Here is a 25,858-nt window from a genome sequence, read left to right as displayed (position 1 = left end):
AAAGATAATGTATTAGTAGACATCTCAAACCATCATTTTTGTTATTTTAGCTAGAAGTTCAGATTTAATTTCAACAAATACCTATCAGGATCCCCTAATCAGTCATAAATTGTGCTAAGTACTTTTGCCTCACTCCATGCAACAATGCAGTAGGATAAGTATTAATATGCCTGGTTTTTGAAGAAGAGTTCATAAGAAACTATATTATTCTCCATATGTCTCCATAAATCAAAGTCCTGCTGATGGTGAGAAGCCCAGCATAAGAAATAGCACAGGAATCTCACCTCTGATCAAGACACAATCTTCAAAGTACATTTATCATAGATTCAGAAACATTGTGAGTTAATTCAGAGATGCAAGCATAGAAGCCCACGTAGTAGATCTCTTTTACAGGTATGGAGATTGAATTCTGTTTGACTGCAAATCAATTTCATATACACTCATAAGAATGTCTGTGTAATTACAGAGTACCAAATCTAATGCACAACATCTAAGAACTAGCCTGAGAAGGCAGAGGCTAATTACCACCTAGGATATAAAAGGGCACAAAGCACCTGGGAATCTAATTCCTTTTCACTACCATATGCAGTAGTGGGTGTCAAGAAGTTAAAACACTCTTAGATTTCACATTTCTTTTTACTGATAAATATTTGCCAACATATCTTATATAATCAGACATATTTTAAGAGCTTGTAAGCTCTAGCAATTTAAAATGATATGAGCAGGTGGCAAGAGCAGCCTCAGCGGCAGCACAACAGGAAAACCTGGCTGACAAGAATGCCATACTGTCGCGACTCTCCGAAGGGTTGGTTCCCTTTTTTCCACCATTCTATTCTGTACATTACAGGTGAATTTGCTCAATATTTCTGTTTTGCAAATAATTGTTTTGCTGCATGTTAAAAAAAAAGATATAGACATTCATTTTGACTGTTTTATTAGATATGTCAGGTAGTATTAGTTGCTATCTGACGTACCAAATGTAAACAAACAGTGAGGCAGGCTCAAGACTCTCGCCCAGTTTGGAAAAGAGAGGAACACGACGGTAGCCTGCAAAAGGAATCAGAGCTCATTAGAACAGTAAAGATAAATCGGTAGTGTTCTCGATAGCGCTGCTGAGAAAGAATGTTACCTTTACAAAGCACAGGTAAAAATCATGACGGCATAGTTATATTCATCTTGCATGTTAATTCCCCAGGAGAAAAAAATATATTTGAATCTTCTATTCTGACTTCTTACTGCCTAACACTGAACACACAGCTCACACTTCTCCTCTCTCAAAGTGCAGTGTGCTAAATTAGCCACCACCCTCTGCTTCAGAAAGAACGGAGGACCAGTGGGGAGAAGAAGGGGGGAAATAGTGGGGGAGAGGGAGGGAGGCAAACCATGAAAGACTTTTGAATACAGAGAACCAACTGAGGACTGATGGGTGTGGGGGGGAGGGGGAAGATGGGCATGGAGGAGGGCACTCGTGGGGATGAGCACTGGGTGTTATATGGAAACCAACTTGACAATAAACTATTTGTAAAAAAAAAAAAAAAGACTGTTTCTGAGGTACAGTTCAGATGGTGTCAAGAAGTAAACACGTTGCCATGAGGTACTTGGGGCATAGTATAAATCACCTCAGCAAGCTGACTACAACATAAAGGCAGCCCTGAAAAGAGTCAAGAAGGGATTGTCTTAGGCTCCAGTCTCTTCTTGGGTGGAAGAATGAGTCACTGCTTCTCTTTGATTCCCATGCTTTATTTCTTTGTGTTAGTCATGACTACTCTTAATTGAAACAAAAGAGCGATGATGCATGTAAAGAAATGCTCATACATGCCAAGTTGGTCTAATTTGTCTTCCCAGCAATCCCAACCCACAACCCCACCTTCTGTGTGAGAGCGCATTTCTATAATACCACAGAGAGAAAATGTGTGTCAACTTATAAAATTCCCTTTACTTCTATCATGGATAGAGCTATTTGTTATATCAATGTGTGTCTTTGGTAAATTTTAAGTTATAATTATTATCACAATCCTCTTACTTTTAGGAATATTACCTTTGTTCATGCTTAGAACTGGTAAAGTATATTGGCCAAGAAATTCATTTCCAGCTATTAAACCTTGACTTTCAACAACAAAACGCATCAATGCCAATTCTGGCACTTGAATAATAAATGTGAATGTTTCATTCCATCTTGGACTGAAAGCTGAAATATAAAGGAAGATATGATCAAAAAACATAGGTGCATTCTTTAGGGAGTAATACATAATATCTGTACTCTGAAATTTTTCTTTTCAACACTTAGTAATATTAATAGCTTATGTTTTAGAGCACTTGAATTTTTCACACATCCAATGAGAAAGGAATAATAATGACAGTAACAATAATTATTAAGTCCTTAATATTGCTGAGCAATGTAAGACCTTTAAGTAGATAATCTCATTTAATCCTTACAACAAACCCATCAGGGTTATTACAACCCACATTTACAGATGAGAAAACTGAGCCAAAAAGATGTTACATAAGTTCCTCATGGTTTCACATACACAGCCATTAAGTGGCAGGACAGGAATTTAGACAAATGGAGTCTGATTTCAGAGCAGAAGTGATTGATCATTAGGCAACATGACTGCTGTGTTTAGGCATTTCATTAACAAATACATTAAATAACATCATTGTGCTCTACCAGCTCTTATTTTGGGAAGAACTCAACAGACCATTGTCGGCCTAAAAGCTAAGTGCTCCAAACCCAGCCTTTGATCCTTCCTTTGACTAAGTGCTCATTTTAAAGTCCCAAGTTGATGAGTAATTTAGATCTCTAGCAAAATAAATCATCCCAAACAACAATTTCTTGCCAAATAAGAAATCCATCACAATATGACCCAAATCATCCAATTCTTAAGTGAAATTTAATGGAATCAGGAAATTCACATCCAGATAAAATATACAGTCTACTTCATAAAGACTCAAAGGTGCAGAGAGAAATAATATGTATTGTTTTCATGTACAAAGGTAATGCCATGCCTGCTATGTCAATAGGTTTTGCCCTTTAGTTACCCTTCCAGACGCATTAAAGATTTTGTGACTATTATATTTTATGTGTTCTGTCATATATCTGTGGTCAGCAAGCATACATTTACCTGAGAGTAATCCAGGATACAGCCTATGCCCATGAAAATATTAAACCAATTGAGTCATGCTGGTATAATGAATTGCCTTAAGAAAAGAAATAATTCTGAGGTGCCTGGGTGGCTCAGTCAGGTAAGCATTCAAGTTTTTATTTCCACTTGGGTCATGATCTCATGGTTCATGAGTTCGAGTCCCACGTCCAGCTCTCTGCTGTTAGCACAGTTTCCACTTCAGATCCTCCATCTCCCATTCTCTCTGCTCCCTGCCTCCCACTTGTGCTCTCTATTCAAAATAAATTAATTAATTTTTAAAAAAGAAAAGAATTCCATAGAGTACAGGAGCAGGTGTAAGAGTCAGTTCTTTATAGACATTGCAATGTGTCTGCACAAAATTCTTACACGGATTTATCTTCCTCTTCCAGCCCTACTTTACTATAAACTGTTTCTCTTTCTCTCTCACACACATATCATATGTATTGTATGAGAAGGGTTTTTTAGTTGTGAAAGAAAAAAGAAAGAAAGAGTGGGAGAGAGAGATGAAGGAAGGAAAGAAAGGAGGAAGGAACGAAGGAAGGAAAGTAAATCAGGATACCAAATTTGATAGTTACAAAATATACTTTTCTCTGCATGACCAAAACTGAAGAATTACTTCCACATCTTATCCAAATATGATCTTTTTCCTTCTGGAAAAAGGAAATATGATATTTTTCCTTCCTTTTTCTTCATTTTGCGTATCAAATATAGAAAAGAAAGTACCTAACACCTCATCATGGCTCCCGAGATTTTCCATGACCATTTCCAAAATAACTTGTACATTTTATCTCACGCTGATCCCTCTTAAGTACCTTGTACTCCACACATCTTAAAATTCAATACTTTCACCTAAAGTGTTTGAATTTAGTCTTCTCCAGGTTTTAGCATTCATATTATTCCTTTTGCCTGTAATGCCTTCATCCACAATCTCCATTAAAAAAATCCTATTCATTCTCCAACACCATCTCAAAACGTGCCCCTTCCACTACAATCCCTGTACTTTCCATAAAACACTAGTGACTTGGGACACCTGGGTGGCTGAGTTGGTCCAGTGTCTGGCACTTGGTTTTGACTCAGGTCATAATCTCACCGTTCGTCAGTTCAAACCCTGTGTCTGGCTCCAAGCTGACAGTGCAGAACCTGCTTGAAATTCCTTCTCTCTCCCTCTCTCTCTTTCTCTCTCTCTCTCGACTCTCCCTTACACGTTCTTTCTATCTCTATCTAAAAGAAATAAACTTTAAAAAAACACTAATGACTCTATCATGATAGATTTTTTTTTAAATGCTTTTATTTCTAGGAGAGAGACAGTATGAGGAGGGGAGGGTCAGAGAGAGAGGGAGATACAGACTCTGAAATAGGCTCCAGGCTCTGAGCTGGCAGTCAGCACAGAGCCCGACGTGGGGCTCAAACCCACGAACCGCGAGATCATGACCTAAGCGAAAGTCGGACGCTTAACCGACTAAGCCACCCAGGCGCCCCTCTATCATGATAGTTTTATTGTGTCTCATCTCCCATACTGAACCGAAAACTATGTAAAATAGTTGGCACATACGTAATGATACCTTTAATAAGTGGAGATTTTAAATTTTTTTATACTTAGCACCAGGCTTCTAATAAAAACAGGCTGAGTAATGTTAGATAAACCAAATTTAATTTCTGCAGGAATATTTCCATAAAACCCAGGACATAATCTAAATTCTAGTGGGAGCTAGAAACACATTATAAGAGGTGTGCTATATAAATAAATGCTCTGCGCCTCTTGCCATTAAGATTCCAGTATGGGGATAAAGAGAACCAGAGATAGGTTACTATAAGCTTCCTGACATTAGCAATTACCGTTTCTTGACACCATTGTAATGTACCTTCAGCTCTAAGGAGTGCCAAAGAAGGCAGCAAGTCATCACCAATATCCCTTCCCATTGACAACCTACAATGAAGTAGCCAAACTTCCCACATCTCTTTTCCATGCCCTTTGCGCAAGGGGTCACACTGGGAGAGTATTCAGGGTGTCAGTGCAGGGGGAAGATGGTGGATATTACTGGAAATTACTACCCAGAAAAAACAGAGTAATGAAACTGCACCTGTTTTTCTGTCAGTGCCATTTAATCTGGTAAATATTTTTAGACTCTGAAATGAAGTCCACTATACTTTGGGAATACCTACTCAAAGAAAATTACAGACTCAAGAATCAGTTCCAAGGTCTCCTCCAAGGTGATCCAGACTAAAGGTCAATCCCAGGAATCTACACATTAATGTCCTCAATGGTTTCAACCTCAACAAAGAAGTGACAATGTCAGTAGTGTATTATGTAAACTATCGCAGGAGGCCAGAACTGAAAATCTTACCCAAGTCACTTCTTCCATTTCTACATTTCCCTTCTGGCAAAAATGACTGGATTATGAATCCAAATATTGTATGAGTGGGTTTCTATGGCATCCTTAGCCAGAGCCAGAAGCCACAGATCTTTGATCTAAAATAATTCAAACAGCGAAGTAAAAATGGGTAACATGCTGTATCAGAACAATTGTATTTTCTTTATTTTATACAAAGGCTAGAAGCTAAGTAGATTTGCAGCCATAAAAATGCTCTCGACTTCCGCAATATGGGACAAAAACGAGGTCAAAGTGTAAAAAAATTCAGTAATTTGGGGTGCCTGGGTGGCTCAGTTGGTTAAGCATCCAACTCTTGATTTCAGCTCAGGTCATGATCTCATGGTTTTTTGGGTTCAAGCCCCACATTGGGCTCTGCACTGACAGCACAGAGGCTGCTTGGGATTTTCCCTCTCTCTCTCACTCTCTGTCCCTACCCTGCTCACACTCTGTCTCTCTCAAAATAAATAAACAAACTTTTAAAAAAGCAGCAATTTTCAGACCAGCTTAATTTTTGTATCTGTAATCTGAAAATATATCTGAACAATACATTGAATCATTATCAGATTTTTGTTGCATATAACACTTAAACCTTCAAGCTAATGCAAAGCCCTTGCCTTATGAATAATAAATATGTATCAAAACTCTATCAATAGATGAAGTTTAAGATTTCCAGCAAGAAGTATAGTAGAAGTTCAATAAAATATATTAGGAGCTCACCATTTCTTTTAATGACACGAGTCTGCTGTTTCGTTTGATCATTTGGAACACCAAAAAGTTCTAGAATCACTAGTGTGTCAGCTTTGTTAGATGATGAATGGCTACTGGGAGGTAACTGGGTACCACTGATGAGCTGCACAGAAGCATTTGAACACAAGAATTTAGCAGGATATCAAACTGCATAGTCACATAATTTGAAAATAAAACATGTTATTCCAGAAAATATTATAGACTCTCAGTTCCCACAAAAAAATTAAAAGTGGAACATAGTGCCTATTTTAAATTTTAACCTTTTTATCCTCAAGTGTCAATAGGAAAATACTAGGAATATGTCTACATTATTCCATTTTCACTATATAATTATAGTAGAATTCACATTGACTTTTATTGTCAACATATATTTTATTTTAAATATGTTTATTTTTATTTATCTGCTATGGGGGTGCTGAGATGGCTCAGTCGGTTAAGCATCTGACTCTTGATTTTGGCTCGGGTCATGACCTCATGGTCATGAGTTCAAGCCCCGCACTGGGCTCTCTGCTGTCAGCACAGAGTCTGCTTCAGATCCTCTGCCCCCTCTCTCTTTGCCCCTCTCCTGCTTGTGCTCTCTCTTACTCTCAAAAAAATCAATGAATATTAAAAAATAAAATAAAATAAATCAAAGCATGTGTTATGGCTATTAAAAACCTTTTCTTAAAAGTACTGTTACAAGGAGCACTTGGATGGCTCACTCGGTTGAGCATCTGAGTTTGGCTCTAGTTATGATCTCACAGTTTTTGGGTTCAGCCCCGCGTCGGGCTCTGTGCTGACAGCTCAAAGCCTGGAGCCTGCTTCAGATTCTGTGTCTCCCTCTTTCTCTCTCTCTGCCCCTTCCCCACTTCTGGTCTCTCTCTGTCTCTCAAAAATAAATAAACATTAAAAATTAAAAAAAAAAAAGTATTTTTATCATCATAGTCTACTGCAAATCAGACTGAGTTACTCTGATAACATGAACTATTGTGAAATTCATATTGTTTGTCTACAGCCAAAAATTAGAAACAATATGAATACTACTTCTGAAATGTAAGAAAAAACACTGCATAATTTCCTATGATAGCATTTTTTGATAGCATAATTTATGTTTGGATAATTTATCACAAAATCTTACATTATCTCTGTTGTCAATATTATCATAAGTAACCTGAGTCTGACAAAATCCATGATTTCATATGTATATTAAGGACTGGGAATCAGAACACTTAAACTAACTAATCTTAGTTTTGTTTAACATTTTGTTAGTCAAACTAACTGTTGAAGTTTTTTCTTAGTTTAAGGAGCAAAGTCCAAACAAAAGATAATATTTCAGGTGTATTAATTTGTAAAATATACTAATGTAAAAATTGAGGTAAATTTCAATTTCTGAAGATTGTAATAAACAGGAAGAAATAAATAAGTTTGAAAAAGAAAAAAGAAGGAAGGAAAGAACAAAAGAAGAGAAAAAAAGGAAGCAGAAAAAGTGCCAATGTGTAATTTTCCCTATATCCACACATTTAAACATTAGCTGGAAACCAAAGTGACTGTACAAATATTTAACAACTGGTATGGAATGGGCATTGATCAACCTGCATAAATTAGACATCAGGATAGTTAGACAGAACATGGGCCATAAACAACTAGACACTGACACCAGAACCTACCAGCTGAATATCCCCTGTGTAGGTAATAGACCCTTACCAATTTGGAAAAGGTTCAGCTTTGGTGTACCTCATGCCAAAAAAAAAAAAAAAAAAAAAAAATTGTCTTACTAAAAATAATAATAATTGAATATGAGAACTGAAAGAGAATTTAGAAGCTATTATTCAGAGAATTTTTACACTCTGATTCACAGAGCCCTTCCAGGGGCCCCCACAGAAGACAGATGTCAAGCAGAAAGCCCTTAGTGGTCAACAAGAGTACCTCTGCTTTCATCTGTTCACCTTATGCATAAGACTTTGGACTTGGAAAATGGTTGCATTGTTTTTATAACTTTGGAAATGGCTGACCTAATCCAAAACTCTTAATTTGAGAAATGACAAAAATTAAACCAGAAATGTTGAAATGTCTTTACCGAGGTCACAAAGCTAATGGCAAAACGAAGACTTTTGATCCGCAAGTCATGCCTTCTACAATTTGTACAAGTTGTATTCACAAAGCTCCCTAGGATGATCAAAGCAAGCAAGCAAGACCCACGTGACTATGGCGGCAGTTTCCTGGGAAAATCATTAGTCCTGCCTGTTTTATATCATGCCACTTATGTCCCTGCATGAGACCCTTCAGAAACAGACAGGTGGTATTTGTAAACATCCGTCATACTATCTTCCACCTTCTCTTTCTCAAACAAAGAGCACGTATCTTCTCGTTACAATTCTTAACTTGAAAAAGAAGTCATTCATTCCATTAACTTACATATATGGAGCATACACTTTGTGTCAGGCACTGTGGATAAGACTTGAACAAAACACAGTCCTTATCCTTACAGGGCCTTCAGACAAGTGAGGGGAAAAGACAAGTACAAGTAAATAAACAACTACAGGCATACCTTGTTTTATTGAGCTTCATTTTATTCCATTTTGCAGATATTGCATTTTTTACAAATTGAAGGCTTGTGGCAATTCTGCATCAAGCAAGTCTATTGGCACCATTTTTCCAACAGCATTTGCTCACTTCATGCTTCTGTGTCACATTTTGGTAACTCTCACATTTTAAACCTTTTCAATATTATTGTATTTATTACAGTGATCTGTGATCGGTGATCTTTGATGTTACTATGCTGATTATTTGAGAGTGACACAAACCATGCCCATGTAAGACAGCCAACTAATAAATGTGTGTGTGTTCTGACTGCAGATGTGGTGGAGACAGCAAGAGAATTACAATCAGCAGTGGAGGCTGAAGATGTGATTGAATTACTCCAATCTCATGATAAAACTTGAACAGATGGGTTTCATCCTTGTGAAGATGCTGTGACGATTTTTGAAATGACAGCAAAGGATTTAGAATATTACATCAACTTAGTTGATGAAACAGTACCATACCACCCCAATCTTCAGCAACTGCCACCCTGATCAGTCAACAGCCATCAACATTGAGGCAAGACCCTCCACCGCAAAAGGATTATGACTTGCTGAAAGCTCAGATGATGGTTAGCATTTGTTAGCAACAAAGTATTTTTCATTAAGGTATGTACATTGTTTTAGACAGAATACTATTGCACACTTAATAGACTACAGTGTAGTAGAAACATAACTTTCATATGTTATAGGGAACCAAAAGATTCATTTGACTTGCTTTATTATGATATTCACTTTATTGTGGTTGTCTAGAATGAAACCTGAAATATCTCTGACATATGCCTATATAATACCGTGGTTAGTATATGCATGTATAGGGTATTATGGAAAAACAAAACTATAAGAAGAAGCGTAACTAATTTAGTGGAGGAAAAAACCGTCCAAAAGAAGTGACTCTGTAAGTCTTGAAAAGTAATTGTGAATACGACCAGTTAAAGCTGGAAGAACAATCTAGCCCAAAGAAAAGCATATGCAGTGCATGAAAGTATCATGTGGATGGAGTAGGCTTCTATATGGTTACTGAAAAAGGTACAAGACTGGAAGTGGTGAGAAGTGGGGCTGGAGAATTAGGCAAAGCTCCAACTAAGAATGCAAGCAAGAAGCACAAAGAAATAGTAAGTAGGCATTATGAGGTTAGTACTGAACACAATCTCTCCAGGCAACTTGTGGAAGATGGGTCAGGAGGACTGAGATAGACTAAGTGAAAACCCCTTAGAAGGCCAAAGGAATAAATGTGATGACAGGTGACAAATTCTTTAAAAAAAAAAAAAGTAGCATATGACATCAGACCAAAGATTGGATGAGGAAGACATTTCAAAGTAGGATCAGTGAAATTTAGAGATGGATCAAACACAGGAATTGATAAAGATGTAGAAAGAGAGGAATGGTTCCCAATTTTCTAGGCTGAGTTAATTGACAGAGTGAATTTGAGCAAGTTCATTGACATTTAAGGAAAACAAGATTGGACCAGGCAGGGATGTTCAGCCTTTAATATTTTTAAGTTTCACAGAACAGGGATTAAACAGGTAAGGATGCTAAGTAGGATATTTAAAATATGTCTTTGCATTCCAGAAATGAAGTCAGATTAAAGATTTGGGCATTGTTGGTAGCTGAAACCATGAATGTATATAAAAGGACACAAGGAGAATAGTATGAGATGAGGATTAAGAAAAAGCCTTAGCAGTATAAGTATTTCAGAGCTGGGTAGAGGAAGAGGAGTCCATAAATTTGAGTGAGAAAGAATCGTTTGGGGGTGACACAGGTGGGAAGAGGTGAGAAAGCCCCAGTACAGTAAGGAGATTTGTGAGGAGTAGGAGAGGATCACGCAAAGTGGCTAATTCATCCCTTTTTCTCACTAGAACAGCGATGACAATGACTAGACTAGGTGTTTAGAGTAATGCAGACTTTTGCATTTTTTCATTCACGCAAAAAGGCATCGGGGAGACCTTGGTTCAGATGTGAAAAGAGGTTGAAATACCACCTACCTATTGAGTCTGAAGAAATCAACAGAAATTTAAAAGGCACTAAAGGAAATCAATGGAGCCAAAATATTAATGTATACCTTTCAGCTAATACCATAACCAAAAACTAAAAGAAAAAGCTACTAATGTTTTAAATTGTTGTATTAAAAAATACAAAAAGAATGCCAGAGTTATATTTGCAAAGGCAGTTTAATGGACACTATTTTGCTGGATCCTAGAAAGAGCGCCAACTAATTGATTTGGGGCTGCATCGGTGCTAAAGGCAATATCTACCTAGCTACTGTATGCCCCTACTTTAGAGTCTCAGAATCCCTAACAAACAAGAAAAAAAGTCAGTACAATACTTCGCTGGCACTATGCGCGGCAGTGGCCAGCATCATTTCTGTCTCATTCAATTTTGCTATACTGTCTTTCGACCTCCATCTCTGGAAAACAGCAACGTCTCTTAAGTTTCTGTTCTCAGCAGGGACAAAAAGGCTAGGGCCTGAAGTGGATGAAAATAGTCCCCTAAACCCTGGGACATCAGGACAGTAGAAGAAGCCAGCAAAGGAAGACTTACGGGGCATGCATTCTGGGTGATAGCATTTTCCTGCACTCTGACAGCCAGAGAACCAGAGAAGGGAAGTTCTTACCAGCCAGCACCACCAACACACTCCCCTAAGTGAGGACAGGAGACAAAAAAAAACCCTGACAGGGCAAGGGGTGCTACGTGGCTCAATTGATTAAGCGTCCTACTCTTGATTTCAGCTCAGGTCATGATCTCATGGTTCATGAGATCAAGCCCTGCACTGGGCTCTGCACTGACAGCACCAAGCCTGCTTGGGATTCTCTCTCTGCTCCTCCTCCGCTTGAGTACATGTGTGCTCTCTCTCTCTCTCTCTCTCTCTCAAAATAAATAAAATAAACTTAAAAAAGAAAAAGAAAAAAAGGAATCGAGGATGGTTCATATTGTTCTAGGGGGAACTAGTTAAATAAAGGGAGGGACCAAAGAGCCCTCTCCACCCAATTTGTTGCAAACCACAGCTGCAGATTCAATCTAAAATAGAATTGCTTATAACTAAATGGAGAAAAAAAGTTAGGGGCTTTTCAGATGATACAGTGACATTGAAAAAAATATATAGCACTTACGTTATAGAAGAATAAGAAAGTTTTCAAAAAAAAGTTTGTACTGTTGGAAACAATAAATTTAAGACAGCTACTTTTGCTCCCAATAAAAAGACATGGGCTATATAATAAAACAAAAGATGAAATAATAAGACAGAAGAAGGAGGAAAGGGTGCTGGCTAGGATACAGACAGAAATAAAAAGGAGGCAGTGAGAGGTAAATAAAAATTGAAGAAGAAACCGATAATGCAGAAGACAAATTCTCATCTACATTAGAATCAGTAAAGAATCAAATCAGGTATGGAGGAAAATCAAAAGCAGAAAAAAAAGAGAAAGTGACAGGAATTCATAAACACGCAGGCAGATACTCAAAAAAAGCATATGGATACTTTTGGTTTCTAAGTAAATATTCTAACCAAAGAATATTCAGAGACCAGGGGCAAAATTTCTGAGCTGTGAAAGTCTAATTCTGGATATTAATGAAAAGCAAGTAGCTCCAAAAATATTTTAGTAAAATTCTGTAAAGTTAAGGAGAAGAGAGTATCATATCCACAGGGTAACTAGCAGGCTGAACTCAGCCTTCTCTATCACAATATTAAATGCTTAAAGATGATGGAATAATACAAATTTTGAACAGGATATTTGGAGAGAATATTTCCATTCACAAGAAGGCAATCATTCATGCCAAAAGTCAACAGAAAGGTTTTTCAGCTATGGAATGATGCTTTTTAATATCTAGAAAGAGTAACTGAAAGTTAAAGGAAATCAGTGGAACTCAAAATATTAATGCATACTCTTCAGTTTATACAATAATCCAAAAAAGTAAAAGTTGTTAATCTTACCCTTATTGTAAGTGTAACTGGATCACTCTGTTTTGGTGGTTTATTTGGATTAAACTGTGTTTTATTATCTCTTAGGAACTGTGGTTTCAAAAGATATCCAGAACTACCATTATCCAAAAATTTCCCATTTTGAAGATCCATAGGCAGACCAGGGGTCTGGAAATTTAAGGCCACTATGAGAAAAAAGTATTTTGATATCATCAGGAATTGGAGTGTAAAGTTAAATAAACACAGTTAAAAGATTAACTGAAACCTAATCATGGATTTTGTATCTCTAAATATTTTAAGAGCAAGCATCATTAGCCAAATAATTCCTGATTTTGAAGCATTTCTTCCTGCCATGTGTATATTAATTTATGAAGGTGAGTATCAAAGTTTAATTTTTAAACTATAACTTTGAGTTAAAAATCAAAATGGCATATGATATAGATTATAAAATAGCAATGTACCGATCAGATGACATTCAGGAACTATGAGAATAGAGAAATTCAATATACAAAATGCCAGAAGAAAAGACACCAAGTATATTATATACTTTCAAGTCCAAAGGGATACTATTATCACTTGAGGATAAAGTGAGAAATAGGCAGAGCAATAATTGCTGTTAAGATATAAAAATATGTCCGGGGCACTTGGGTGGCTCCGTTGGTTAAGCGTCTGACTTTGGCTCAGGTCATGATCTCACAGTTTGTGGATTCGAGCCCCACATAGGGCTCTGTGCTGACAGCTCAGAACCTGGAGCCTGCTTCAGATTCTGTGTCTCCCTCTCTCTCTGCCCTTCCCCAGCTCGCACTCTGTCTGTCTGTCTGTCTGTCTCTGTCTCGGAAATAAACATTTAAAAAGTTGTTTTAAAAAAAATAAATTAAAAATAAAAATGCATCCATACAGGCTGGTAAATAGCCACTATATATAGTACCATCCCCTCTCCCCACAACTTCCCCTCACACACCCATCCTACCTCCACTCTCCCCCTCCCTCCACAAACCTATAAGTCTTGTCACAATCCAGGAGCAGAGGGCTTCACACCTGGTACCTTCTGACTGGTTAGTGCCTGTGTGACAACAGCTGATCGATTTGGAATAAGGAAAGTTTGGTAAAGACAAATAACAAAGGTATGCAATCTCATTCACTTTTCAATACTGTGAATGCAGAAGCTGGTGTAAAAAGGTAGAAGTCACTGGATTTAAAGAAACCCTTAGCAAATCCTTCAAAGAACTTGATATTCACTGTCCTCTGTCATCCATTTAGATTTCTTTTTTTCTTCCTACCCCTCTCATGCTAACTCTTCATGAATTTAACGTCCATGTGCCTAATCCTCACTTAGACTTACCCTCTCTGACCCATTTAGGAATAACTTAGGCTCTTGAAACCAATGACTCATCATTATTGTCTGACCCCAAAACACCCAGGGTCAAAAAATATCTACTCAGGAACTCTTTTCATGAATCTTCATTAATTCACAAAATGAATTTACTTATTTTTGCCAAAACTCAGTGTAACATACCCATTTGACAGCCTATATTCCAAAATTCTTGAGGATTAAAATTAGAGGAGTCTGTTCTTGTTGCTTTGGGATAAATTCTGGTAATGAACCTTGTGGTGTGAAGAACAAACTCGTGGGCTAAAAAAATATAAGAACATTATGAGAGATTTCAGACAAATTAAACTGCTATGCCTTTATATATTATAGATTTCTAAAATTGTTTTGGTACTTTTGATATGTATTGTTTTAGCAAAAATATTTGCAATTCATGGAAATCAAAATAAATCCAGGCCTTTGTTTGACAGCGCAATTCACTGTTATTGAGAAATTAATCATTTCTATTAAACAATTTTGTGTGTACTAAGCATTCACTTGAGAAAAAATTATTCAATAATATAGTTCATTTTTTCACATCCAAATTAATCTCACTTTGACATAAGAATATATAAAAATCCCAAATAAAATGCATCCATTTTTTTAAAAAGAAACCGTATCTTTCTTTAATTTGTCTTTTTCTTTACTTTGGTTTTCACATTAGGACAGAATCACATGTAAGTCATATAAAGAGATATAATGCCATCCAAATTAATCAAGCTGAATAGCCAACAGATTCTCAGGATTGAAAGGGACCTTAAGGTTATTCAATTCAGCTCCCAACCCTAACCACCACACCATCTTCCCTTAAATTCCTTCCATGTCTGTTTGCTTCTCTCCATTGAAGGAAAACTTGCTACCTCTGAATACAGCAGTGCCCGCTTATTTGTGGTTTTGCTTTCCATAGTCTCAGATACCTATAGTCAACCAAAGTCCGAGGCAGATCATCGTACTTCTGACAAATCACCAGCTAGTCGCTAGTACCTAACACTGCGTCACAACACCGGACACCTGCATCATTCACCTCATCTCATCACGTGGGCATTTACCATCTCACATCATCACAAGAAGAAAGGTAAGTACAATACAATAAGGTATTTTGAGAGGGACCCCATTCACAAAGCTTTTATCATAGCATAATGTTATAGTTATTCTAGTTCATTATTAGTTATTCTATTTCAGTATTAGTTGTTGTTGTTAATCTCTGTGCCTCTTTTATAACTTTATCATAGATACACATGTATAGGAAAAAACATGGTATATATAGGGCTCAGTACTCCAGAGTGTCAGATATCCAGTGTGCATCTTGGAATGTATCTCCCATAGATGAGGGAGACTACTGTAGTTCTGATTATTTCAAGTGTTTTCCTTACTGAGATAAGGTCTATACTTACAGTTCATGCACACGCGTGGGCGTGCGCATACACACACACAGTCCATTTGTTTCTATTCATGTCTCTACTTACATATTTTTATGAGTTTATACATATATGCATATATTCTATTTAAATCACTTGAGATTCAAAACTAATTTATGCCCTTTACCATTGGACATCTTCACATTTATAAACACAGATTTCATGTTTCTCCAAGCCTTTTATTCTTTCACTAAGCAGATCCTGTTCCCACAACTACTCCTGCTAATATGGTGACCAGGATTAGGAGAAATGGCTATTGCCTATGGCCTGTTATCTTTGGTAGTCAAACTAGAATAGAGTCATTGTCAAGTAAAAAATTACAATTATTGAAGATAATAATAATAATAAATTTCATCAGCTCTCAATTTTGGAGTTATACACTCCTGGAGAGAAAGTTTATTTTGAAGTGACTCATGTATAAATTTACACCATGTATATCCAACTATCCTGATTCCTTATCCGTCCCTAAACAAGATGTTTATCTTTTGGTAAAATGTATACTCTTCTGGATCTTAATCTTTAATTTTGGCTATCTACAAAGTGATAAATATGAATGCTCACTAAAGACCCTTAACATCATATCATCTTGTTACTTCTGAAATTGAGTTTTAGAAATTAAACATACTATGTTATAAACGCAATTTATGTTCATTTTAGATAAATGAGAAAATCAAACAAGAAAAAATAAAAAATAAATCTATATACAATCTCATCTCTCAATTAAAAACCAGGTAACCTCTTAGTATGTATCTTTTCACTCTATTGTCATATGTATGTTCTTATTTTTTACATAATCTTATTGTTCCCTTTTACAAACTTCCATTTTTTACTTAAAAAGAATATGAAAAATAATTACATTTCAGCAATATTCACCTACTACATTATTTTTAAATGATTGAAATGTCTCCACACATATGAAAAGTTGTTTCTAATTTTTCTGCATTATAAACTTAGTGACATTTAAGTTTTTAATAATGATGGATATTCATGGACTATACCTTTGCCCATAGCATTAATTATTTATTATTGGCTTTTGGTGGAAGAAAAATGCTCTACACTCTTTCAAAAGAGACCGTGATGCTATACTTTATGATTCAACTCAGAACTACCCAGTCCTTTTTCAAAGCTTGAACAGGTGGCTAACACAATGAGAGTGAGAGAATTAGAACTACTTTTGCTGTGCGCAGAGGTCTTGTCCCCTTGAACAACAAAAATCATCCAATAGCTTGAAAGAATAAAGGCCAGCAAAGTAGGTCATTCAAATTTAAACCCTGTTGACAATACTCACAGAAAGAAATATGTTTTATATAACACACAACATAATACACACACATAATTGTTTCATAAAATAATACTCTTACTGCATCTCTATTATTCTATTCTATTCTATTCTATTCTAGTCTATTCTATTCTAGTCTAGTCTAGTCTATTCTATTCAAGTCTAATCTAATCTAATAACTGTGGTTCAGACCTACTGAATTTATTTCAGGCATAATCTACAGGTGAAAAACAAGCAAACAAAAAGGACCTAAAATATCCAGAGACAGTCTGAAGAGATGAGCTGAAGTATACCTCAAAACATTTTGGGCACTGGTGGCCAGCCCAAAGAGATTAACCAACAAATATATCAGAATCTGTATTTTCAAACAGTCAACAGCTTTTTTGAGTCAGTTGCAGGTGCTGATTTTCCTGCCATGGTGTATCTACACAAGATGGTAGATTGTATTTTTTAAGAAGGATTTGGAGAGTCACCTGACTGCTGAGTTAATGGCTTATCCCATTTTACTTTTTAAAAAATGTTTGTTTTTAAGAGAGCATGAGAGAGGGAGGGACATGTAGAGAGAGGGACAGAGGATCTGAAGTAGGCTCCAAACTGATAGCAGAGAGCCCGATGCTGGGCTCGAACCATGACCTGAACTGAAGTCATATGCTTTATTTATTGAGCCGCCCAGCTGTCCTGCCCGCCCCTTTTTCAGTTGAGGTTATCCTCCACCATACAAGTCTAAGAAAAGGGTAGGGTCTGCTTCCCATCCTCTTTCCAAGATCTTGCATCTTGGGCTGTAATGAACAGAATCATCCTCCTCAGGTTCTGAGTCAGAAGATGGTGAAAAGAAGCCACAGAGGCCAGCGGCACCACTACAGATGCCCTGGGAGAGTATGCACTGTGTACAGCCATCTGGTAGCCTGGCCTGGATGCACGTTCTCCCTCTCCTTCACCTGGGACATACAGCTTCTAGGTTTATTTAATTGTCTATTTCAGGTGCCTGCTGAGTCTCCACAGTTCACTGTGGCTCCATGCTCTCTGTCATGAGCCTTCATCATGTCCCTACAGGAAATCTCACCTTTACAGTGCTATCAAAGACATCTTTCAAAAACGCATAGGGGATGGTGTGACTCCTGAGATTTCAATCTTCTGCTTGCCTTTGATTCTAAGACAAAGTTCACTTCCTTGTAATTTGGTTCTGCCTACTTCCGTAACCTTTGTCACTCACCACTCTCCTCTACAAGCTGCTCACCAGAGCTCCCCCTACAAAAGTGTCCACACTGGACATTCTCAAACAAAATTTCATGACTTAAAGAAATTGATTAAATAAGTTCTGTGAAATAAAACTTGGTGTGACACAAGGCATATAGCCTCTTTTTAAATCGCGTTAAATATGTTGAAATTTTATGAGAATATCATTTTTATAAATGCCATTGATCAATCTTGACATCTTAGCAGTGAATAAAAGTTGTTTAAACACTTCATCTGTTTGCATCATAAGAATTTACCTTTCAGCTTTAAAAGTTTTCGGGCTTCTGACTCCCCAATAGAACTACTTTCGTTAAATTGCTGATACAGTCTTGAATGCTGAAAACTTCTGAACTTCTCAGCTTTGGTATAAATGACAAGATCAGATAGGGCCAGAGCCACCTTTACCTTTGTGGTATAAAAATAAAATGTAGTCATTTCATATTTGTGTATGAATCATATGAAAAATTCCTTTTCCAATAAGGAAAATATGCTTTCAGATCAATTACATCAGTCTTTTCATAATAGCATCTCCTCAAAAGCCATTTGGATTGCATCAGTGTGATTATTTTTCATGATAATAGTATTTAATGTCAACATGAGACAGCCTAACATCTAAAATCTCAACTAATGTAGTAAATATTGAAGATAACAATTATTACTATTTCCTTTTTCCCAAAGATGTTTATGAATTTTACAACCTTAGGGTATTTATGGATGAGTAAGAGTGCTTCCAATGTGATCTAACATTTGGGAATTACTTCTGTTGTATAATATACAGTTGGTCTTTGACAGCCCAGCATCTATGTCCTCTGCACATCTGTTAGTCCCCTCCCAAGTTTTGTTTCGGGGAAACATTCCTTGCTCAAGCTCAATCCACGTGCTTAAGTACTGACAATATCGCTCGGACCTGGGTAATCAGAGCTTTGCTTTCTGCTGCAATAGCAATTGACTCAGGGATGTACACATCGATGGACCATAGCCAAGCACAAAAATATTTGCTTGGTCATCTGAGAGATAAATAGGTCTTCCATTGGATTTGTGCCTGAAAACATATAAAGCTAGAGCTTTGCAAAGTCTTGCACCAGTGTAGAGAAAGGAGGTCCAAAGTCAGAGAAAAAGTCCATTCTGTGGACTTTACTTGAGACACTATACCATGTCATTTCTAAAATGCAAAGACCTTTCCCTGCACTTTTCATTGACATAGGCCAATTAATTCACATTTAACTTAAACCAGCTGAATTAGTTTCATGTCACTTGTAACTCAAGATCACTTTTTTTGTCATGCTAATTTGCATACTTATGATACTATATATTATTACAGTGATTTTCATCTCTCTGACAGTATGGTCTCCTTGAGGGCAGAAATACTATGCTGTTTGTATTTTGCACAGTGCACAATGCCTACTACCTAAAAATGCATAATATTTGACCACAGAGAGAAATTAAAAACAGCTAATATAAGAGATAACTTTAAAATTCTCTTTTCCAATGTTAATTTTTTTCCAAACAAGTTTTAAATGATAGACTAGAATTTTTATAAGGAGGAAAAAGATTTTTCCCTCCAAAAATTTTTTTAATTCTCCACCAATAAGAAAATAAAACAACTTTTCCATCACTTGTAAGATTTTCAAAAAGAGTCATCTTACCTTCCTTTTCTTGAAAAGTGGTAATCCACCTCTGCTTATTGTCTCAATTTCCTTTCCTGGATTGTTTTCTGAACTAACCAAAGCTTCTGATCCTTCGATTTCATCCTCCACCGCTTGATATATCTCTTCACATTCCTCTACTTGACCATGCTTATTAGAACCTTTCCTTTCACGGGTTTCCTTTAAGGTTCCTATTTTCTTGTTCTTAACTAATATTTTGAATTTTAATGCCTACAGAAACAATTTGAAAGAGAGATACAATTACACATTTACAGGGAAGTTTGTATTTTAACAGTTATTGAAAAGTCTTTCACCATGTTTTCAATTAGCCCACAGTAATAAAATATGTAAGAATTAAAGAATTAAAAATTAACACACGTGAAAATTATATGTACCTACACATACCACATATTTATATGTAATCTATATATTTTATATTTATGTCTAATATATTTTATATATCATATTTATATATGTTAAAATACTTACAATGCTACAAAAGTTAGAATGTTATAACTTCTGGTAATAAATGCTTTCAATCACTACTCTGTTATCCAATATTAAAAAGTATCAAATGAGATTAGGTATTCAGAAATGTCTATTGTAATGTTTGACATCTAGAATAGACTGAATTTAAGTTAAATTAAGATTTAAGTTAAGATTTGTAAATCTTCTTCATATTTCAACTTTATTTCCCCATAAGCATCATCAACTTAATATTTCCATCAAAACCAGGATCATGGCAAAATTCCCCATCAGGGTCCCTCATTCTAAATCCTAAGACTTGCAGTTCCTTTCTTTCCCTTAGTTATTCCTGCCCTTTTCAACTATTAATTAACTTATCAACATATTTATTAAATGCCTGCTATGTTTTATATATAATGCTGCAGGAATCTGGACTATGAAGTAAAGCTCTTTTCTCCAAGGAGCTTTGATGTGTCCATTCCCTTTGTTATCCTCAAGTACCCACTCAAATTATTCCATCATCTTGGGCCTTCTCTCTATTACTATGGCCCTTACATTACTCTCTAATATGGAATTTACCAAAGTTCACTATGCAATCACATGCATCAAAAGCATCACTTGGAGAGCTTATTAAAGGAACAATTCCTGGGATCTACTGCAAAATTGGAGAATCTGAATATTGCATTGTGGGGCTAGAATTATGCCTTTTTAACAAGTGTGCAGGCAATTCTTTTGTACACCAATGACTGAGTGAGGTATGAGAAAATGACCTAATTCCTCATTTACCCATCGGAAAGCATCTCCATACTGTAGCATAGGAGCAAAAACATTAATGAAAACTGCATATCTTGCTGCTAAGAAGTTGATTTATAAATAACAGGAGAAGGGATTCTATTCCTAGAAATCTAAAAGCTATCATAGTTTCCTGAATTAGACAATTAGATTAAACCTTAGATTACATCTTGATTAGATTAAATCTTTGATGATATGTTTCCACCCTTTGCACAAGGTCTTTAATATCTCTATCTTGCCACAATTGAACACATGTAGCCTCTGCCCATTCTTATGGGGTGAAGGAGTCACAGTGGTTCCATCTGTTCAGTTGTTTTTGTCCATCTCAAGCCTACCATGCCATGCATCCTATACTCATCACCAGTGTTACAACACTTTCATCTTTAAATTTTCCACTCATCTAAATAAAATAAGGAAAAATATTTTTAAAAATTCAAATATGAAAAAAATACTATTCTACATACCAAAATGATGACACGTCAAAACTAAATTATTGTTAGAATAATTGATTGTTAGACAATACTATCATGTAAAAAAAAAAAGTTTGTTTATCACCTGGTGAAATTTGGAGTGTGAAGAGTAGGTTGACAGAGGAAAATAAAAACTGGCCAGAGAAAAATGAGGGAAACCTAAAATATGCGGCATTATGGAAGAAAGTATTTCAAGGAAAGGAAGGAAGCTTCCCACGATTGAATGTTATGAAGGAAACTAGGCAGGTGGTGATTGTAAGAGCTCTGTTAGGATTTACCCATAGGAACGTCTCTGAGGACAAGATACTGACTGAGGTGCAGGTGGAAGGGGAAGCTCATTTGGCTTGTGAGGAGATGAGAAAGTGGAAATTTGGGTTGAGACAGAGAATAATAAAGAGATAGCTGAAGACAGATTGAAATCATGAGGATACAATGGGGCTGTTTTTTTAAACCAAGGTCTTGAGTATGCTCAACTGAAGATGGAAAGGGGCCCATGAGAGACAGAGAAATTGAAAAGAGCAGATAGAAAAAGAAAGAAAGAAAAAGGAAACCTGCCAACCAGATGCTAAGGAATTAGAAACGAGCTCTATTTACAACCTAGATCTTTACCCCTTTCTGAGCCTTTGCCTATAAAACCTACCAAATCCTTGTGGCCCAATATTAACTGACTTGAAACTTTGGAGTCAGGGGGTAGGACACACAGTAAAAATGTGGGTGTTTACATTTATCTCCATACATTCTCTTTCTCAAAATATATTTACCTAAATGCTCACAGGAACATTTCCCAGGTAACACATTGTAAAGACACACCCCTATAACTGGTCAAGGCTAAGACTTTTCATTGATCTCTAACCCAATAATAGTGACATGCTTTTTCTTTTTTGATTAAACTGAGCTTCGCAGACAAAATGTTACCTCTGGTGAAGGTAGTTTGTCTGGAAAATCATCAAGCATATCAGAAAGCAAGGCATCTCCAAAAACAGACTGCAAAGTGTCTGCCATCACTTCTTGTTGGGAAGGGGAGCAGTGATTTTCTAAAGAGAGCACCACTGGGTAGTCAGATGTCTAAAAAATTAACCATCACTATAGTTACTGATCAGAACTCCTCAATGATTGTATTGCAATTAACAGAAGCAGTTAATCTATCTTAAAACTTACATTCAACGTTCTGTACCTTTGCAAAATAAGTATTCTTTAAACTGAAAGTACTTTGGGTTTGACATAACAGGGAACATTAAATCTGTATAAAAAGGAAGATTGTTACTGTTTATAGTAGAAATATAGGCAACAATGGAAGCATTCAACAGTGGGTACTTGTTTAAATAAATTATGGCACATCTATTGAAAGGAATTATATAAACCTGGTAAGAAGGAGGTAGAGCCATATATACTACTATAGAAAGTTAACTATAATATAATCTTACAAGGAAAAATACAAGTTGCTTAAGAGTAAACTTCTACACTTTGCTATTTTAAGCATCTATATGTTTGCTTATCACATATGTATTTATTTTGATATTTTTAAATGTGAAGGAAAAACTTTAACACCAGTAAGGAGAGGAAAGTTAATTTTCTACTTTTTTTGTTTTAAATTCTGCAATCAAAACTCATTACTTTATCATTAGAAACAAAGATAAAGACATAATAATAAAGAGAATCTATTAAGTAAAGATTACAAAGAGATTTTCAGCCCTCTGTCACCACTATAAATTTGAAAGGTGCCACAAAATAGAGAAACAACACTCATTTTGGGATCTCATTCAAAATTATTTTCTTTGCTTTGTTTCCTATATAATTACCAGGGCACAAGTTTACCAGTTGGTAAACAAACCAAAGACTGGCAAGGTCTGCCATGTTATTGCAGAGCTTTGAATAGGAGATGCAACATTGTGTATATTTCATGTCTGAGTATATTAGTACCTTGTGGCTACTATAGCAATTTGCCAAAACCTTGGTTGCCTGAAACAACGGAAATTTATTCATTCACAATTCCTGGGGCCAAAATTTTTAAATCCATTTTACTGGCTAAAATCAGGATAGCAGCAGGCTCTAAGGGAGATCTGTTCCTTGCCTTTTACAGCTTCTGGTAGTTGGTGGTTCTATTCCTTGACTTGTGGCCATATCACTCCAATCTCTGCCCCTCGGGTTCATGTCATCTCTTCCTCCGGGTGGCATTAGGGCCCATCCAGCTAATCCAGGATAATCTCCTCATCTCAAGGTCTTTGATTTCATTACATTTGCAAAGACTCTTTTTCCAATAAAATAACATCTACAGGATCCAGGAGTTAGAACTTTTGCAGGCCCTTGTTCAACCCACTACCATAACCTCGTATCTACTCACATGCATATACACTGACTCTGTCTAACATCAAGAGAACAGTGTAAAATTTTTTCCCAAATACAAAAAGTGATCTTGAGACTAGGCAAAGTGATGACCTAGCAGATTTCTCAATTAGCCCTGACTGCACTCACTCGGGAGAGTTCATGTTTTTTGGGGGTGTCTCCTGTGGTCCTTGGCTCCATCTTCAGGGAAAGCCCTCTTGTTTTTTATCCTTGGCCACATCTTTTTTTTTAATTATTTTTTTCCTTTTTTTAAGTTTATTTATTTTGAGAGACAGAACATGTGAGTGGGCATAAGAGAGGGAGAGGGAGGGAGAGAGAGAGAGAGAGAGAGAGAGAGAATCCCAAGCAGGCTCCACAGTATCAGCACAGAGCCCAATGAGGGGCCTGGACTCACAAGGCATGAGATCATGACCTGAGCCAAAACCAAGAGTCAGACGTTTAATCAACTGAGCCACCCAGGTGCCCCATATCCTTGGCCACATCTAAAGTAGGTGTTGAGGAGTTTGCTTTCCTTAACGTCAGGCAACTTTTGCAGCTCACTTCTTGACCAAGAGTTGTTTTAAGGCTCAACTAAAATTCTGATTTGTGTTTTATTTTGCTTTGTTGTATTGTGTTGTGTTTTTGGCAATATAATTCCCCTTAAAAAATTAGACTTCTTATATGCTTGCTTCTAGTAAGTTATAGGAGCCAGCAACTATACCCAAAGTTCTTACCTCATCACAATTATCAAATCTATTTTATTTTATTGCTTTCTCTTCCTCAAATTAATGGTGAATATCTTGAGTAGAAAACTGAAACTTCATTCTAACATTTGCAGCAAAAACAAATCACCCTGTTCAACTGAGAAGTCTCATTGAGTGTTACTCAAAGCTTTTTTTTTTTCTTCATTCCATCTTTTTCTCTTCAAGTTTTAAAAGTTGTAGGGGTTTCCATCTTTGTGAGGCCTTTGAATTTTAAGGTTGCCTCAATTTCCTCAGTTATGCACCTGGAATGAAGTGAGAGGATCTGCTATGCAAATATTTGGGGAGAGTATTTCAGAGAACGGGAATAGGAGGTGCCAGGGCTCCGAGATGTGTCTAGGGAAGAGTGGAGAAACCAGAATGGCTGAGTGAACAAGGGGGAGATTAGTAGAAGTTGGAGGTAAAATAAAACAGGTTAAACATGGATTTTAGTTTGTGTTTTGAATGGAACTGAAGGTTTTTGAGAAGGGGAATGACATGATTTGACTTGCCAAAAAGTCTCTCTGGCTAAAACATTGAGATGCAACTGCAGGAGAACAGGGAAAAAAGCAGGAACATTGAGGTAAGAAGCCATTGCAATCATCCAAGTGAGAGGCGCTGGCAGTTACCTAGTACAGTCATAGTGAGAATGTGGAGAAGGTGTTAAGCTTAGTGTATATTTTGAAAGTAGATCCAAGAGGATTTGCTAAAGAAGTTAAGGGTTAGAGAGAAATGAGGGGAGAAGGGTTAAAGTTGACAACACAATTTAGGCTTGAACTCAGGAATTAGCTATAAGTGAGATGGGGAAGACCATGGGAGGAAGAAGAAGATCCGGGGCTTAATTCTAAACATGTTCTGTGAAATATGCAAGTGGAGATGTCAAATACATAGTTGTCTATATTGGTATGGACTTCAAGGGAGAAATTTGGGTAGAGATATAAATTTAGAAATTATCAGAAATGGGAAGTTAAGAGAATCAATGCCATACATCAATGTTTTATACTAAAATAGAAATGTTCCATATTTTATATGAATACTTGGTACATTTTTAGTATCTTGCACTCTCAAATAATAAAGCAGCTGATTTCAATTTGTGGTTTTTAAGTTATATTTATATTTATAGGTAATGTATTGACCTACTTAAGAGAACTTTAGGTTTATCAAATTTGTAAATTTAATTTCTTAGATATGCACTGTTTAAGTACTCAGTAAGATTTTGTTAATTCTCTTCAGTGGCAAAGAAACTGAAGTACTTAAGTAAAAAATCAAATATTCTAACTTTAAAAAAAAATTTAAAATACCTAAAGGTGCTTAATTAGCCATGTTATAAATAGAACCAAGTATTACTTAAAATTAACTGATTGTTAAAATCCACTCATCTTACT

The 25,858-nt window shown here is 36.3% G+C and overlaps 1 protein-coding gene across 3 annotated transcripts in view; it reads right to left on the bottom strand.

The window, feature by feature from the left end:
* Window positions 1-917: 917 nt before the first annotated feature.
* Window positions 918-25,858, bottom strand: part of PLCZ1 (phospholipase C zeta 1) — a 48,394-nt gene continuing 23,453 nt past the window's right edge. The window contains exons 7-14 of one of the 3 annotated variants that reach the window (XM_039249000.1): window positions 22,327-22,476; window positions 19,685-19,915; window positions 18,296-18,443; window positions 14,253-14,369; window positions 12,749-12,921; window positions 6,233-6,365; window positions 2,039-2,188; window positions 918-1,047 (exon numbers count right to left, since the gene is read on the bottom strand). In XM_039249000.1, the coding sequence (XP_039104931.1) occupies window positions 962-1,047; window positions 2,039-2,188; window positions 6,233-6,365; window positions 12,749-12,921; window positions 14,253-14,369; window positions 18,296-18,443; window positions 19,685-19,915; window positions 22,327-22,476 (1,188 nt within the window). In that variant the 3' untranslated portion in view covers window positions 918-961. Of the gene's footprint in view, window positions 1,048-2,038; window positions 2,189-5,488; window positions 5,614-6,232; window positions 6,366-12,748; window positions 12,922-14,252; window positions 14,370-18,295; window positions 18,444-19,684; window positions 19,916-22,326; window positions 22,477-25,858 lie in introns of those variants that run through there. The other 2 variants (XR_005531201.1, XM_039249001.1) reach the window with 2 other exon arrangements.

This window comes from Hyaena hyaena, unplaced genomic scaffold (genome assembly GCF_003009895.1).
Source record: "Hyaena hyaena isolate Hyena2069 unplaced genomic scaffold, ASM300989v1 scaffold_326, whole genome shotgun sequence".
NCBI classification, from domain to species: Eukaryota; Metazoa; Chordata; class Mammalia; order Carnivora; family Hyaenidae; genus Hyaena; species Hyaena hyaena.
The sequence above is the reverse complement of the archived record's forward strand: the minus strand, read 5'-3'. Positions and strand labels throughout refer to the sequence as shown.